Source organism: Oncorhynchus mykiss, chromosome 11, assembly GCF_057628025.1.
Source record: "Oncorhynchus mykiss isolate SJ-2025 chromosome 11, ASM5762802v1, whole genome shotgun sequence".
NCBI lineage: Eukaryota > Metazoa > Chordata > Actinopteri > Salmoniformes > Salmonidae > Oncorhynchus > Oncorhynchus mykiss.
This window is the reverse complement of record NC_143032.1, coordinates 37,017,379-37,035,531: the sequence shown is the minus strand read 5'-3', so window position 1 is coordinate 37,035,531 and position 18,153 is coordinate 37,017,379. Positions and strand designations below refer to the sequence as shown.

At 43.9% G+C, this 18,153-nt stretch overlaps 2 protein-coding genes across 11 annotated transcripts in view; one reads left to right on the top strand and one right to left on the bottom strand.

Moving 5' to 3' along the window:
• The window catches only part of LOC110535644 (arf-GAP with SH3 domain, ANK repeat and PH domain-containing protein 1), an 82,058-nt gene extending 67,479 nt beyond the window's left edge, over positions 1-14,579 (top strand). For 2 of the 10 annotated variants that reach the window (XR_016484461.1, XR_016484462.1), the window contains 12 exons: positions 446-531; positions 1,206-1,321; positions 1,502-1,569; positions 3,733-3,840; positions 4,055-4,289; positions 4,892-7,063; positions 8,041-8,178; positions 10,955-11,033; positions 11,165-11,229; positions 11,355-11,857; positions 12,120-12,242; positions 13,063-14,579. Coding sequence is in view for 8 of the 10 variants with exons in the window: in XM_036935374.2 (XP_036791269.1) it covers positions 446-531; positions 1,206-1,321; positions 1,502-1,569; positions 3,733-3,840; positions 4,055-4,289; positions 6,995-7,063; positions 8,041-8,178; positions 10,955-11,033; positions 11,165-11,229; positions 11,355-11,857; positions 12,120-12,242; positions 13,063-13,137 (1,665 nt within the window). In the remaining 2 variants the exon portion in view is untranslated. Of the gene's footprint in view, positions 1-445; positions 532-1,205; positions 1,322-1,501; positions 1,570-3,732; positions 3,841-4,054; positions 4,290-4,891; positions 7,064-8,040; positions 8,179-10,954; positions 11,034-11,164; positions 11,230-11,354; positions 11,858-12,119; positions 12,243-13,062 lie in introns of those variants that run through there. The other 8 variants (XM_036935374.2, XM_090189970.1, XM_090189971.1 and 5 more) reach the window with 4 other exon arrangements.
• A 2,331-nt stretch (positions 14,580-16,910) lies between these two features.
• On the bottom strand, positions 16,911-17,488 carry LOC110535645 (elongation factor 1-alpha, oocyte form-like). The gene has a single exon (XM_090189977.1). It carries the CDS (start codon positions 17,401-17,403, stop codon positions 16,987-16,989), a length of 417 nt encoding a protein of 138 aa, XP_090046103.1. The 5' UTR covers positions 17,404-17,488; the 3' UTR covers positions 16,911-16,986.
• Between the last annotated feature and the right edge of the window lie 665 nt (positions 17,489-18,153).

The following is an 18,153-nucleotide window of genomic DNA, read 5'->3' as shown; positions in this document are numbered from 1 at the left end:
CCGACGTAGCTACCAGTCATTTTCAATGAAAAGAGTACCAGGAGACACACAGAAACATGCATGTTGCTTGAAGGATACATCCACCAGGAAAAATCTCAACGACTTGATGGCTGATTCTCTCGGCAAGTGTGAGCGTGGACATGTTCAGCTACGACCAGGGAGGTGGTGGTGGTGGCATTTGTTCATATTGGGGAAGGTGTGCTGTAGACTGAAGCCAGCCTTGAATCATCATTTCAGTATCTGCTACCGGCATCGGTACATCCAAATGTTCGCATCACGCTCACAAGTATTGCCTTGGGGGGAGAGAAGCACATTTTAGGAGCCATTTTGTTGTCTGCAGCCTCTTTTTAAATGCTGCAAAAGAGAGAAAGAGAGAGAGAGAGAGAGAGATGTTCTCTCCATGATGTCTTGCATGTCTTTTTCTGTGTGTGATCGCCCCCCTCAGGAGGCCGGAGAGACTGCACTCCACTACTCTGTGCGCACCGCTGACCAGACCTCACTGCATCTAGTCGACTTCCTCGTGCAGAACAGGTAAATTGCCAAATAAGGGAAAATTAAGTGAAAATAAGCATATTATGCCGTACGTGAAGCATTGTGCTGATTGGAAATGAGATTTTAACAGCAGTGAAAACTCACAAGATCACACGCTGTTGTGCTCAAATACTCAAAAATATAACAGAATACTATAAATAAATAGTAATTTCACCATTACGTCATGTAAAATGAAGTCTTAAATGTGAGAATTTGATGGAATGCCTTCATGGAAGCCAGTGTGCTCTCCTCGTCTCTCCACTACTGCAAGAGGAAGATGAGCAGGGTAGTGCTCAGCACAGCTTAGATTCCCACAAGGCAAACAGAACTGGGTCAGGCCGCCACTTGTTCCCCGCCTTAATATAATCCTCTCAGTCTTCTCGATGGTTTACTCCCTGCCTCGCTACCCCTCAGGCAGACCGGGAAATGGAGGATCCTCAGTAATTAATAAGTCTACCTTCACAATTCCATGCTAACACTTGCTAATTGGCTGAATTGTTTTCCATTTGAGGATAGATAAAACACGCTAGTGTGGCTTAGAAGTATATTTAGATGCTTTTATGTCCGATTCTTCTGATCGAAGCGTGAATGATAATGTGACACCTTTACCTCTGTGTTAAAGGGCCTCTGTGGTGTGACCCGTGACATGACCTTGTTGTGTGTTTGTGTCACAGTGGGAACCTGGATAAGCAGACAGAGTGGGGGAACACTGCTCTGCACTACTGCTGCATGTACGAGAAACATGAATGCCTCAAACTACTGCTGAGGGGCAAACCAGCCACTGACATCAGTGAGTAATACACACACACGCACGCACGCACGCACGCACGCACGCACACACACACACACACACACACACACACACACACACACACTTTGATTATGTGAACATGCCTGTTCTCAATCAAAATGGACTTTTGATGGAATGTGTCAGAATCATGTGTAACCAATTTCATGCCGGTTCTTTTAGCCAATCAGAATGGTGAGACGGCACTGGATGTTGCCAGGCGACTGAAGAACAGTCAGTGTGAGGAGGCAGTAAGTATCTCACTGTGAACATGAGCCAATATGCTCCATATCCACCATATGTTTGGCTATTTGTATTATTTGATAGCAACACTCAAAGATGCAATCCTGTTCTTTGTTGAAGAAGTATCCACACTATATCTGATTCTGTAGCAGCACAGTAGACAGTAGTATAGATTGAAGGGACTAGTTGACCACCACATTTTTTGGACACTAGAGGGCAGCAGCCAAAGGCCCACCCAGGGCTGTAGTGACTAGAGAGGAAGAACCTCAATTGCGTTTCCTTGTCTCCTCGCGCCCTCTCTCCTCGCCTCCTCCTTCTTCTTTTTCTTCTTTGGTCCGCAAACAAATGTTATAGGTGCTTGCCTCCACCTACTGTATTGGCTGTGTATCAGCCTACTATTCTGTAGTATGAATTCATTACACTTTGTGAATAAATTGCCCTACCAACTAACCCTACACCCATTAAAACCTCACCACTGTTACACTACTTTGGCCTTATCTGATTCTGCTCCAGGCCAGCAGCTTGGGAGGACGGGACCCTATCATTCAAAACATCTTGTAACTCTTCTGCGATCCCGTACAACCAAGTACTTCTCTCCAGCTGCCACCACAACATCTATCCTCTGTGATTTACGTTCCATATCCTGCGGCACAAATGACAACCATGGAACGCCCAAAAAAGCAACCTTAAGCACATTTTATTCCTATCACTCTCTATTGGTCTCAGCCTACTCACAGGGCTCCTCTTAGGATCTCTCACCCTGGACCCATCGTCCTCTACTACTCTCTTCACCGGCTCAGCATATGACATCTTCTGCACTACTCTTATCCTGGCAACCTCAACCTGCCTTTCTTTCACCAGACACCTCTGATCTCCAGCACCATGGGCACCCCTACAGTTTACATACACAACTTTTTTCAGATATACTACACATTCCTTTGTCTCATGTCCTCCGGCACGCTTCTCACATCTCCCTCCTACAAGCCGGCTGCCACATGACAAATAAGCTTGACACCTAAAACACTGTAATGCATTCGGGAAGCTCTCACGGGATAACTGACACATCCTAACTTGATTTTATCTGGTAAAAACTCTGCATCAAAACTCTGTATTTTCTGTTTCACCACGCTCTCCATCGGGTCTATGTCGCACCAAACGGCGGTCGTCGCAGACATGGAGAATCTTCAACTTCAGTTGATCCTCCTCAACACTTAACACCACTCCAGTTATCACTCCTTTCAACAGCGGCCCTGCTCCAGAGAGGAAAGCAAAGTCACAGTTCTTGTTCCCAGTCGCATATGGCAGAGCGCACGCTCCTTCTGGACGGCAAAAAAAAAACGTTTTAAAAATCGACACGATTCACTTTCACCGACCCAACATTCCCCGACCTCTTCTCCACCGAACCTGACACCACATATGGATCTGCCAGAAGGCAAGGATCCATTCTCTCAAAAAAAATCTCACTCCAACTGGGCCAGATTCATCTTTGTCATCATCAAGACGAGGCTCAAGCTTGGCGGTCTTCACCACACCTGCCGCCACAATTATTTAATCCTCACGCTCGTCACGCTCAAGTTCCTTCTGTAGCTCTTCTAAAAGTTCTGTGGGATCTACCATTTCATATTCCACTTTTCTCCTTTTTTTCCCCGTCCGCCATCTTTACCCCCATCTCATGGCCACACCGGCAGCTATCGCAAAAAGACATCTCTCGTTGCCTCCTTCTCAAAACACATAGGATAAGAAAGTCAAAGGTTCCTCCCCTCTGACCTTTTCCTCCAATGGGTTTTGAGAAGGAGACAAGTAGAGCACGCGATGAGTCAAGGAAATGCAATTGAGATTCTCCCAGAGATGAAACCATTACTGGTGTATGGTTACCGTTGGCACGTGTAGCAGAAAACCGTGAGTTGGTGCTTTGCCATTAGGGATGTTATGTCATGTTTTGCACATCAAAGTAAAGGAGAACAACAATCTTGTTCATGTTGCATGTCATCTATTCATTGTGGTAGATTGTTGGTTAAAATACAGTTCCTTTCGACTGACTTGCTTCGTGGAGTATAATCACAGTGTGTTTTATTTGTACGACCTTTTAAACGTGTAGGTCCTCCTCTGTATTTTATTGTTTCATTGTGGATCCAAATAAAGTAATCAAAACGTGTGTGTGTTTGTCCCAGCTGTTGCAGGCTGCAGCGGGCAAGATTTACCCTCACATCCACGTGGAGTATGAGTGGAGCCTGAGGCTTGATGAGATTGACGAGAGCGATGACGATCTGGATGACAAGGTCGGACTGGGACTTGACGTTCACACACGCCTGGGCATAAGCACACAACTTGAAATCCACACGCGGCGCATAAATGTTTGCGCCAATCTCCTATTGACGTCAATGCATGATTCAGGCCAACGTGAAAGTCAAAGTTCCCAAGTTGACACTCTTCCATGTTGACACTTCCAAGTTGACGCGCCTGTTGTCTCTCTCTTCCCCTCTCTGTCTGCAGCCTAGTCCCATCAAGAAAGACCGCTCTCCCAGGCCGCAGAGTTTCTGCCACGCGTCCAGCATGTCTCCTCATGACAAGCTGTCTCTGCCGGGCTTCATCAGCCACCGGGACAAGCAGCAGCGCATGTCTTACAGCGCCTTCACCAACCAGATGTACTCCGCCTCCACCGACCTCACTTCCTCTTCCTCCCCTGTGGCCGACGCCCCCCCCCTGCCCCCCAGGAACCAAGGCAAAGGTGAGACCTGATTGTGATTGGCTAGGGCCCAGACGCTTATCAGTGTAGGGCGAAGTTACCCCTAGATGCTCATCTTTGGTCAGTTTTGCGTTTTACCCACTCATGGTTATGGATAGGAATGGGGAAAGAGGAAGCTGTTTCTAGATCTGTACCTAGGGGAAACTTCAACCCGGAGCACTCTTATCAGTGTGACAAGCATGACAAGATACATGGAGATATAATGAGATCATGTTTGACCTATCTCCTCTTTTTGCATTGATGTTCATGCAAATTTCTACCTTAAATGCAAATGTCCTAAAGGTTGTGTGGCCAGTTGTGGAATGTTCATTGGATACTCAGCAGGTTGGCTAGCATTTACATAAATGGAGACTTGCAAGTTGTCTCTTATCTCTAACACTGGTACTCAGGAATAACACAGTAATACGGTACTGTTTTGCTCTGTATAAAACATTGTTATCATAACACTAGTTAACCAAGTTGCTGATATGATTAATATTTTCCCCCCTCTCTCTCTCTCTCTCTCTCTCTCTCTCTCTCTCTCTCTCTCTCTCTCTCTCTCTCTCTCTCTCTCTCACACACACATACACACACACCCTTGAGAGGAATGTAATTTGTCAATCAGGGTGGGAAGCGGCTGTCATATAGACTGCTTACACAAGCAAGGCACCTCCCGGGAAATGATGGCTGCAGGCGAGGCGGGAGTGAAAGGGAAAGTGGAGATGCACACAGCCAGATAGGATAATACACCCGGCTGGTCTTTTTAATGCTTCATTATGGGAATCCAGGGGATGCGTCCCAAATGGCACCTTATGCCCTACATAGTGCACTACTTTTGACCAGAGCCCTATGTGATTCCCTATGGGCCCTGGTCAAACAGTGCACTGTATAGGGAATAGGGTGCCATTTGGGACGAAGACCAGCACACTTCCTTATCATCAACACTATCTGACCATATACAAACAGACTCCTGGAGGCAACCAGCAGTCAGCACAATTATAATGAACCATAACATCCTTCCCTGCGGACAGGAGTTAGAACACCAACACTCACACCACAGTTTACTCTTCACTATCCTTGTTACAATACAGAACATTGTTGAAGCCAATACAAACTACTATATGCTTGTTACAATACAGAACATTGTTGAAGCCAATACAAACTACTATATCCTTGTTACAATACAGTACATTGTTGAAGCCAAAACAAACTACTATATCCTTGTTACAATACAGTACATTGTTGAAGCCAATACAAACTACTATATGCTTGTTACAATACAGTACATTGTTGAAGCCAATACAAACTACTATATGCTTGTTACAATACGGTGGGCTACATTGTTGAAGCCAATACAAACTACTATATGCTTGTTACAATACAGTACATTGTTGAAGCCAATACAAACTACTATATCCTTGTTACAATACGGTGGGCTACATTGTTGATGCCAATACAAACTACTATATCCTTGTTACAATACAGTACATTGTTGAAGCCAATACAAACTACTATATCCTTGTTACAATACGGTGGGCTACATTGTTGATGCCAATACAAACTACTATATGCTTGTTACAATACAGAACATTGTTGATGCCAATACAAACTACTATATGCTTGTTACAATACAGTACATTGTTGAAGCCAATACAAACTACTATATCCTTGTTACAATACAGAACATTGTTGATGCCAATACAAACTACTATATGCTTGTTACAATACAGTACATTGTTGAAGCCAATACAAACTACAATATCCTTGTTACAATACGGTGGGCTACATTGTTGATGCCAATACAAACTACTATATCCTTGTTACAATACGGTGGGCTACATTGTTGAAGCCAATACAAACTACTATATCCTTGTTACAATACGGTGGGCTACATTGTTGATGCCAAAACAAACTACTATATCCTTGTTACAATACAGAACATTGTTGAAGCCAATACAAACTACTATATCCTTGTTACAATACGGTGGGCTACATTGTTGAAGCCAATACAAACTACTATATCCTTGTTACAATACAGAACATTGTTGAAGCCAATACAAACTACTATATCCTTGTTACAATACAGAACATTGTTGAAGCCAATACAAACTACTATATCCTTGTTACAATACAGAACATTGTTGATGCCAATACAAACTACTATATCCTTGTTACAATACGGTGGGTTACATTGTTGATGCCAATACAAACTACTATATCCTTGTTACAATACAGAACATTGTTGAAGCCAATACAAACTACTATATCCTTGTTACAATACGGTGGGCTACATTGTTGATACCAATACGCTGTTGAGTGGAGTGAAGAAAACCAGCAACTGCTTTTTACCCACAAGAGATTTTACCCGCAGGTCTCTTTTTAAGTGGTCATTGGAGTAGCTTGCTTAGGCATTTGCTGGTGCAATTTCTCCTCTTTTGCTTTGCTTGTCACTGATGAGATTTTATCGGCTGCTTTATATTGTCGACGTCCCAAAAAGCACCCTATTCCCTATATTAGTGCACTACTTTTGACCAAGGTCTACAAAGGACTCTGGTCAAAGGTAATGCACTACATAGGGAATAGGGTGTACTTTCAAATGCAAACCAGTGTGTGGGAGAAGCTCTTTGAGCTTGACATAGATTATCTCCCACACTCTTCATCCCTGTCTCTCTCTCTCTCTCTGTTTTTATCCTTTCTTTCTCTTTCAGCGCCCCATTTGGCATTCCTCGGCTCTCACTCGCACTACGCCACTCTGGCTGGCACTCGACCATACATCAGTGAATATCCCGTTTTTACATTTTGTCCTGCTGTGTATACATCTGCTGCCCAGTTGTACTAGTAGCACTTTACGTCCCAGTAAAAAAACGGGTGGCGTCTTCAACTTGTAACAATGGCACTGTAGCAGTGTGGTTCGTTGTTATTTGCTTACCCACAGTCTCATGACATTTTGTGACATGTCGAGCTGAGCTGTAAAGTGTTATCATAGCTGACGCAATGACATCATATTCCCTACGTTAGTGCTCTACTTTTGATCAGAGCCCTATGCGGTCTAAAAGTAGTGCACTACATATAGGTAGGCTATAGGGTTCCATTTGGGATGCAGATTGACTTTCCTCTCTGACCGGCTGAGTTCTCTATTAGCCACGTTCTTCTAGCGTCTGTTTCCAGGCTTACACACTGCTGGGAATGGGACTAGCTGCTTCGGGAGAACTTACTGTATGTAGGTCCCAAAATCTCAGGAGTGTGTACATCGTAGGATGCTGCTGAGGGGAGGACGGCTCATAATAATGGCTGGAATGGAGTAAATGGAATTGCACCAAACACATGGAAACCATGCCTTTGGTGTATTTGATACCGTTCCTATTCTGCTCCAGCCATTACCACGAGCCCTTCCTTCCTCCCCAATTAAGAGGCCACCCACCTCTTGTGTTGTACACCCACCTACAAAGATAGGACGAAACGACACACACACACTATACATTGTTCTCTGTTCATCTTCTCTGTTTTCCCATCCAGGATTTTTCTGTTCACCAGTATGCTGTTTTTTTTACCTGCATTGATGTTGTGTTAACATATCTCCCCCACGTTGTCCAGCAACTTTGTTGAACCCTGTCCTGATGGCAAGACACCTCCCTCTCAAACTACCTTCCCCAGCCCCTCACCTTCCTGTTGGTAACCCAGGTGACCGAATGAATGACACCTGTCCATCGCCTGTCCCTTCACTGCATGAGTTTGTATGTTGTCACCCCTCCAGCTCCTCCCTCCACCCTCACCCCTGGAGGCAGCTCCACCCTGTCTAAGAAGAAGCCTCCGCCCCCTCCCCCTGGGCACAAACGCACCCTGTCTGACCCGCCCAGCCCGCTCTCCCACAGTAGAGGGGGCTTATCCGGGGGTGAGTCCTCCCTCTGTGGCCAGACCCAAGCAGGCACATCTGAATACTGCTTGGTCGTCTTTATTAGAAGGACATGATCTATACTACATTCAACTCTCTGGTCCTGGAGAGTCGTAGTGTGTGCAGGCCTTTGGTCCAGCCCAGCACTAACACACATGATTGAACTAAGGTCAATCTAATTGCATACCCACACTGAGGCCCTACAGGACCAGAGTTACCCATATCTGGCCTAGTATTGAGGTTTCCAACCATATTCTCCCCATGACCAGAGTGTTTCAGTGCTGTTTATAAATGACACAGACACAGCCTGATCATTTTGTTGTGTGATGGCAATCCTGTTTAATGTATGTGTTAGATGTCAGATCATTATTTTATTTTTATTTTTTTGTTGTCTTGTCTGTCATGTGATATACAAACAGCATATTACAGTCTCCTCTTACTGTGAGACAACGCCCTCAAACATCATTAGTATGAAAGAAAATGCTGATTATTACCTGAGGAATACCAGATCACTAGCGTACAGCTTCTGTACCTCATAATAGTCCATAATGGTAGCTAATGGAAAGCTCAGCCCCCACCTCTTCTACTATAAAAATTGCATGTTGGGGTACAGCAATATATTTGTATTTGTATACCAGTTATAGTACAGTACATTCGGAAAGGATTCAGACCCCTTCACTTTCTCCACTTTTTGTTACGTTACAGCCTAAAATTGATTGAATTATAATTTTCTCGCATCAAACTGCGCACATTAGCCCAGGCGCCGAAGATGTGGATGTCGATTAAGGCAGCCCCCCGCACCTCTCTGATTCAGAAGGGTAGGGTTAAATGCGGAAGACACATTTCAGTTGAAGGCATTCAGTTGTATAACTGACTAGGTATCCCCCTTTCCCTTTCCCCTTTCCTAATGACAAAGAGAAAAATGTTTTTTTTAGAAATGTTTGCAAATGTATTCACATAAGTATTCAGACCCTTTGCCATAAGACTCGAGGTGAGCTCATTGAGCTCAGGTGCATCCTGTTTCCATTGACCATTCTTAAGATGTTTCTACAACATTATTGGAGTCCACCTGTGGTAAATTCAAATGATTGGACATGATTTGGAAAGGCACACACCTGTCTATATAAGGTCCCACAGTTGAGAGTGCATGTCAGAGCAAAAATCAAGCAATGAGGTTGAAGGAATTGTCAAATCAAATCTTATTGGTCACATACACACGGTTAGCAGATATTAATGCGAGTGTAGCGAAATGCTTGTGCTTCTAGTTCCCGACAATGCAGTAATATCTAACAAGTAATCTAACAATTTCACAACAACTACCTAATACACAGAAATGTAATGGCTATAGAGCTGTAGAGCTCTGAAACAGGATTGTGTCGAGGCACAGATATGGGAAAGGGTACCAAAACATTTCTGCAGCATTGAAGGTCCCCAAGAGCACAGTGGCCTCCATCATTCTTAAATGTAAGAAGTTTGGTACCACCAAGACTCTTCCTAGAGCTGGCCGCCCAGCCAAACTGAGCAATCGGTGGAGAACCCTGGTCAGGGAGGTGACCAAGAACCCAATATTCACTCTGATGGAGTTCTGCTTTGGACATGGGAGAAACTTCCAGAAGGACAACCATCTCTGCAGCACTCCACCAACCAGGCCTTTATGGTAGAGTGGCCAGACGGAAGCTACTTCTCAGTAAAAGGCACCTAAAGGACATAAGAGTCCACTTGGAGTTTGCCAAAAGGCACGTAAAGGACTCTCAAACCATGAGAAATAAGACTCTCTGGTCTGATGAAACCAAGATTGAACTATTTTGCCTGAATGCCAAGCGTCACGTCTGCAGAAAACCAGGTACCATCCCTACGGTGAAGCATGGTGGTGGCAGCATCATGTTTTTCAGCGGCAGGGACTGGGAGACTAGTCAGGATCAAGGGAAATATGAACGGAGCACAGTACAGAGAGATCCTTGATGAAAACCTGCTCTAGAGTGCTCAGGACCTCAGATTGGGGCGAAGGTTCACCTTCCAACAGGACAACGACCCTAAGCATACAGCAAAGACTACGCAGAAGGGGCTTCAGGACAAGTCTCTGAAGGTACTGAGTGGCCCAGCCAGAGCCTGGACTTGACCCCGATCAAACATCTCTGGAGAGACCTGAAAATAGCTGTGCAGCGACGCTCCCCATCCAACCTGACAGAGCTTGAGAGGATCTGCAGAGAAGAATGGGAGAAACTCCCCAAATACTGGTGTGCCAAGCTTGTAGCGTCATACCTAAGAAGACTTGAGGCTGTAATTGCTGCCAAACGTGCTTCAACAAAATACTGAATAAAGGGTCTGAATACTTATGTAAATGTTTTTTAGATTTTTATAAATTTGCCAACATTTCTACAAACCTGTTTTTGTTTCGTCATTATGGGGTATTGTGTGTAGATTGATGAGGGGAAAAAAAACAAATTTGATCCATTTTAGAATAAGGTTGTAACGTAACAGAATGTGGAAAAACTGAAGGGGCCTGAATACTTTCCGAATGCACTATATATCAATATGTTATGTATAGATGAACTTCAAATATTTGTACATAAGAAACATAAGGAATTATTATGAATTATAATAATAATAATTGAATCAGGAGAATTAAATCAAACATACAAGCTGTGCTTATTTAGGTGACCATTTTGGGACTTGGGGAAATATAGGGCTGAATATATTATTAGTGTCTATACATTATTATGTATAGACACTGAGCAGCATAGTTTCATCTTTCACAACCATCTCGATATTTCAGGAAGTGACTCCACCCCTCCTCCTGCGAACAAGATGTCACCTTTGTCCAACAAGTTTGAGGGCATTCCACAGCAGCAAAGGTACATAGACATCCATTTTGGATGCAGGCATTTAGAATATTTTCCAGAATATTGTTTACGTATGATAGCCAGATTGAGAGTTCTGATCGGATCATGTTTCATTAACTTCAAATAACCATCTGTTGTTTTAGCACTACTTCTAGCAACACAAAGTCTACACTTGGTCCAAGGGTTCTACCCAAACTACCTCAGAAAGGTACGTTGAAATGGGATAAGCAATGCCTATAACTGATGGTGGGAGCACATTATTTGTGGCATATGACCCAGCATTAGAGTCAGCATATGTTTAATATAGTACCTGTGTCCTGGTTCTTCTCTTAGTGGCACTGCGTAAGATCGACACCATACACCCATCTATGGACAAACCTGGCCTGCCTCCGGAGGTGCTCCAGAAATCCCCTCCAGGACCTGAATGCCTAACAAAAGCCATCCTTCCCGACAAGCCCCAACTAGGGGACCTTCTCCCCAAACCCCAGCTCTCTGAACTGCCCCCTAAACCTGGAGAACTGCCCCCCAAGCCCCAGCTCGCCAACCTCCCTCCCAAACCCCTGTTAGGGGACCTACCGCCCAAACCCCAGCTCAAAGACCTACCCCCCAAGCCTCAGCTCTCCCAAGACGGCCATCCGAAACCAGGGGCAGCAGATCTGCCCAATCCGAGACCACCCCCTGGAGAGCTTGCGCCGAAGCCCCAGCCCCCCGACTCCCCGGTGGCTAATCAACAGGCAGAGACGGAGAGCCCGTCCCCCCAGGGCAGCGAGGACACCAATGGGAGCCCAGCGTGTGCTCCAGAGACACCAGTGCCCTTGCCCCGGAAGATCAACACGGTAAAGTTCACTCAAGGACACACAGCAGAAACCATAGCACTTTTCTGGTATTATTGAATAATATCTAGGTAGTTCTGCAAATAGTAGTGGGTTCCCACTGGTGGGTTGTGGCCAGTTCCTCTTGGGTTGAGGCCACAGACAGGGTTGTGGTGGCATTGTTAATTGGTGGGTCACAACACAGAATGTTTTGGCAACCAGACCAGTCCACATACTATTGACTTGTCTCTAGTGACATTTTGGTAATGTTCATGTGTGTGTTTAGGGGAAGACCAAATCTCGGCGGGTGAAGACAATCTATGACTGTCAGGCTGACAACGATGATGAGCTGACGTTTGTGGAGGGAGAGGTGATCATAGTGACAGGAGAGGAGGACGGGGAGTGGTGGGTGAGTAACGGCCCCTTATAAGGCTCACTGGTGCTACACTTAAACTGTTACACCCTTACTGGTGTTACCCTAACCCCTTTTCAGCCTAACAGGCTCACTGGTGTGACCTTAACCTAGTCCCAACCTAGCAGGCTCACTGGTGTTACATTAACCTAGTCCCAACCTAGCAGGCTCACTGGTGTTACCTTATCCTAGTCCCAACCTAGCAGGCTCACTGGTGTTACCTTAACCTAGTCCCAACCTAGCAGGCTCACTGGTGTTACCTTAACCTAGTCCCAACCTAGCAGGCTCACTGGTGTTACCTTAACCTAGTCCCAACCTAGCAGGCTCACTGGTGTTACCTTAACCTAGTCCCAACCTAGCAGGCTCACTGGTGTTACCTTAACCTAGTCCCAACCTAGCAGGCTCCCTGGTGTTACCTTAACCTAGTCCCAACCTAGCAGGCTCCCTGGTGTTACCTTAACTAGTTACCACTTTGCCGTACTCACAGCCAAACAGACCTTATAGCAGGCTAAACATTGAACAGGAACACTGTTCGGTGCGGTTGCCCTCACCTAACACGTTATCGCTCTCTCTCTCTCTCTCTCTCTCTCTCTCTCTCTCTCTCTCTCTCTCTCTCTCTCTCTCTCTCTCTCTCTCTCTCTCTCTCTCTCTCTCTCTCTCTCTCTCTCTCTCTCTCTCTCTCTCTCTCTCTCTCTCTCTCTCTCTCTCTCTCTCTCTCTCTCTCTCTCTCTCTCTCTCTCTCTCTCTCTCTCTCTCTCTCTCTCTCTCTCTCTCTCTCTCTCTCTCTCTCTCTCTCTCTCTCTCTGTTTCCTTTCAGATCGGCCACATTGAAGGGCAGACGGAAAGGAAAGGGGCATTCCCAATGTCCTTTGTCCACATCTTAAGTGAATGACAGCCAGATGAGGCTTGCACTATAAACCCCCGCCCTCACCCCTAGTAGTATCCCTGTTCTGTAAATAGCTACTGTAACAACATATGAAACCAGTGTGCTAAAGAAAAAAAACACAAGAAACCGAAGTAAGCTCAACTAGCCACTGGATGCTGAGCACATCCATGTTGTAAATAAAACAAGTATTCTTACCAGTATTATCTTAACCTTAGAGCACGGCCTATGACTGCCATAGCCACTCTCAAAACCTAGCACTTACCCTAAAGTCTTTGTTCATGCTGTTACTGTGTGTACATATATATATATATATATATATATATATATATATATATGTGTGTGTGTATGTATATGTGTATGTATATATATATATATATGTGTATATGTATATATGTATATATATATATATATATATATATATATATATATATATATATATATATATACATATATATTTCTGTGTGTGTGTATATACATGTTTTATTGTACAACCATGTACAATCATACATGTGCTCTCTGCCTGCCAGATAACAGGGCAGCCGTGTTTAAATATTATCTGTAATAATTTTACTGGTGGGCATCACTGATATCATTGCTTGCATTTTTGGAGAAGGACAAATACGAAAGAAACCATGTCACCCATGTCTCACAATTTCGTCATCCTACACCTCCATTAGACTGAAGAGATTCTCATGTCTCCGACTGAAGCGTACCATGATAACTCATGATGAAATACGTCTTCATCCAGTGTGTTCCTTGTCGTTGCTCGCTTTGTGGTGCACATGTATTAGGATTGTTTCAGTATCACACCTGCTGCTACTGTACGGTGGGATATCAGAAGCCCCTGTGGAACCTCACAGGTCACCAGTAGTTCTCTCCTCTTAACACCGTTTCACTGTGTGATCAGTCATCTCCACCTTACTATGTAGACCTTTCTGTGCATGGTAGAAACATGACTGGAATTGAGCAGTGCTATTTAAAAAAAAGCCACTCAGGGTTTGAAGAACCACTTCTGATCGCTACTAACACTCATGAGGACATGGGAAGGTCAATGAGGTCAGTCTAAGCAATAATTGGGGAGAATTCTCAGATGGCCTAGGGAGATTTGAACAAATGTCCATTGACACTTCAAACCCATACAGGGTTAGGTCAATCAGGATTTATACATGGGACAAGAGTCATAAGTGCCACTGTTTAGACAAACTAAGATGTAGCCGGTGTGGACATTCAAATTCATCCAGAAAGAGGCAGTCGAGCAGAAATAAAGTTTGCCTAGCCCAGTGTTATCCTTAGATTGCTGAGTGCTTCTTGGACAGGTCATTGCAACTAGATGGAACTGATAGATGTGTCCTTTCCTCCCCATTGACTAATTCCTCTGGTTTACACTCCATGTAAAGGAATATCAACCCCAATCATTCCATTGTATTAAAGTGTTTTGTTGTAATGGATTTGAATCATTTGCCTTTTTTATATTCCAATAGTAAGAATAAGTGTCACCAACCCAGCTGCCTTAATTTTACTAATGCAAAACGAGAACAGCATGTACAGAAACTAACACTTGTAGTCCCTTCTAAAGAAAAATGACTAGTTGTACAAGATTTGCTACAAATGTACAGAACTTCAGGGAAAGTAAAATACTTATTTCAGTCTGAAGCTTTTTGCACATTTAAACATTGCAGTCTAAAATGCAACAGGCCATTCAATTCCTTAAGTCATTCCAGAGGAGTCAAATGTAAAAGCAACTTCACATTCAAAAACAGTGCCTTGTGTTGCAACACCCACACACACACAGTCAACTTGATGCTTCAAGCTCTTTTCATAACAGAACTGGTGAACTAAAATTCATTCATTTTGAGACATGGCCTTTCTGTGCGTGCTTCTTTGATCCTGATCCACTGACTTGATGACCCCCACAGCAAACATCTGCTTCAAGCACCTTGCTGCAAACCGACCTGAAGGAAGGAACACAGTATTGTCATGTATTGTAAAAACCGAAGTCAGCCATAGTCTAGATCAGAGGCCGACCGATTAATCGGAATGGCCGATTAATTAGGTCCGATTTCAAGTTTTCATAACAATTAAAATCGGTGCAGATTTTTTTTTTTTTTTACAACTTTATTTAACTAGGCAAGTCAGTTAAGAACACATTCTTATTTTCAATGACGGCCTAGGAACGGTGGATTAACTGCCTTGTTCAGGGGCAGAACGACAGATTTTCACCTTGTCAGCTCTGGGATTCAATCTTAACTAGTCCAACGCTCTATCCACCTACCTCACGAGGAGCCTGCCTGTTACGCGAATGCAGTAAGAAGCCAAGGTAAGTTGCTAGCTAGCATTAAACTTATCTTATAAAAAAACAATCAATCAATCATAATCACTAGTTATAACTACACATAGTTGATGACATTACTAGTTTATCTAGCGTGTCCTGCGTTGCATTCACAAAAAAGGACTGTCGTTGCTCCAACGTGTACCTAACCATAAACATCAATGCCTTTCTTAAAATCAATACACAGAAGTATATATTTTTAAACCTGCATATTTAGCTAAGAGAAAGGCTAGCAGGCAATATTAACCAGGTGAAATTGTGTCACGTCTCTTGCGTTCATTGCACACAGAGTCAGGGTATATGCAACTAATTTGCCAGAATTTTACGTAATTATGACATAACATTGAAGGTTGTGCAATGTAACAGCAATATTTAGACTTAGGGATGCCACCCGTTAGATAAAATATGAAACGGTTCCGTATTTCCCTGAAAGAATAAACATTTTGTTTTCGAAATTATAGTTTCCGGATTCGACCAAATGAATGACCTAAGGCTCTTATTTCTGTGTGTTATTATGTTATAATTAAGTCTATGATTTGATATTTGATAGAGCAGTCTGACTGAGCAATGGTAGGCAGCTGCAGGCTCGTAAGCATTCATTCAAACAGCACTTTTGTGCGTTTTACCAGCAGCTCTTTGCAATGCTTCAAGCATTGCGCTGTTTATGACTTCAAGCCTATCAATTCCCGAGATTAGGCTGGTGTAACCGATGTGAAATGGCTAGCTAGTTAGCAGGGTGCACGCTAATAGCGTTTCAAACATCACTTGCTCTGAGACTTGAAGTAGTTGTTCCCCTTGCTCTGCAAGGGCCGCAGCTTTTGTGGAGCGATGGGTAACGCTGCTTCGAGGGTGGCTGTTGTCGATGTGTTCCTGGTTCGAGCCCAGGTAGCGGCGAGGAGAGGGATGGAAGCTATACTGTTACACTGGCAATACTAAAGTGCCTATAAAAACATCCAATAGTCAAAGGTATATGAAGTACAAATCGTATAGAGAGAAATAGTCCTATAATTGCTATAATAACTACAACCTAAAACTTCTTACCTGGGAATATTGAAGACTCATGTTAAAAGGAACCACCAGCTTTCATGTTCTGTGCAAGTAACTTAAACGTTAGCTTTCTTACATGGCACATATTGCACTTTTACTTTCTTCTCCAACACTGTTTTTGCATTATTTAAAATTAAAATTGAATATGTTTCATTGTTTATTTGAGGCTAAATTGATTTTATTGATGTATTATATTAAGTTAAAATAAGTGTCATTCAGTATTGTTGTAATTGTCCTTATTACAAATCCATTTTTTTTTTTAAATTTTTTTTTTAAAAATCGGCCGATTAATCCGTTTTTGGTCCTCCAATAATCGATATCTGTATCAGTGTTGAAAAATCATAATCTAGTCTAGATGGGGAGCACCTGGTGTACAAGCAGCCATTTGTTAAAAGACCAGACATGTAGGAAGGAAAGCCATGTGCTAGTAAAACATTGATCTAGAAAATGTTATGCAGTAACAGCTATAATTTCTAAGCTCACTGCCAGTACCCTGAAAAGATGGTGAGAAGTGTAGTGTACCTCAAGGAGGGTATGTGAAAAAGCTCCCAGGGGGTTCTGTTGGGGATCATCTTGACAGTGGCAGCATCTCCAGACTCCAGGGTCTGGGGAAAGTCCTCTAGCGTCATTCCTGTGCGACGGTCAAGCTTCTCCTTCAGCTCTGCAAAGTGGCAGGTCATGTGGGTGATGTGGCAGTCCAGCACAGGAGAGTAGCCCGTCTTGATTTTGACAGGATGGTTCAGATTATGAGCTGTGGGAAGTAATACAGAACTAAATGAGCACAGTACAAAGTTCTCAGCCACATCTTCGCAGCGGAAGTTCTTCACAGCTATGTTCTTGATGTTGAAGCCCACGTTGTGACCAAGCCCAGCCAGCTCCAGGCCCTGGTGGTGCATCTAAATGGACTTGACCTCTGCAGTAAGCTTTGCAGGGGAGAACGACAGGATCATGCTAGGCTTCTGAATCCCAGTCTTGATCTTCCACACTGGAACCTTTGAACAGTGACATGTACACAGCAGACATCTTTATAAATTAAATCAAAATTCTCTCACTTTCTGAGATGGGAGAATATGCTTGACCCTGGTCCAGCCGAGATTGGAACGAATTACACAGCAGTGGGATCATAGCTGATTCTTGAGGAAAATGCTCACGCTTTGGATCACTTCGTCAAAGTGTTTTGTTTGACAACGAGCGTGTAGGCGAGTCAGGCATGCTCCCTGGTCTGGCCAAACCGGCCTCGAACTCCCCTCTGGCAGCAGACACCACCAGAAGGGCAACATCAGCCTGAAATGAATGGTGAACAAAGGCACAAGATTAGGTTACCACCAAGACCAATCATTCGCATTGGCCTAAACTAGTGATAGACTAGTCCTATGGGGACAGATTGGTGTTACTTTTGCCCCAGCCAACACACCCGACTCCAATAATCAACATCTCTAGTTTAGAATGCAATTACTTTAACCAGCTATGTTTGCTAGAGATGGGAAAAAGTGTGAAACCACACCAGCTCCCGAGGACTGGAGTTTCCCCATCCCTGGCCTAAACTGCAAACCCCCACAGGCAGATAGGCTACCATGGACAGCTTACCTGTGATGACCCAGTGATCATGTTCTTGATGAAATCGCGATGGCCGGGAGCATCAATTA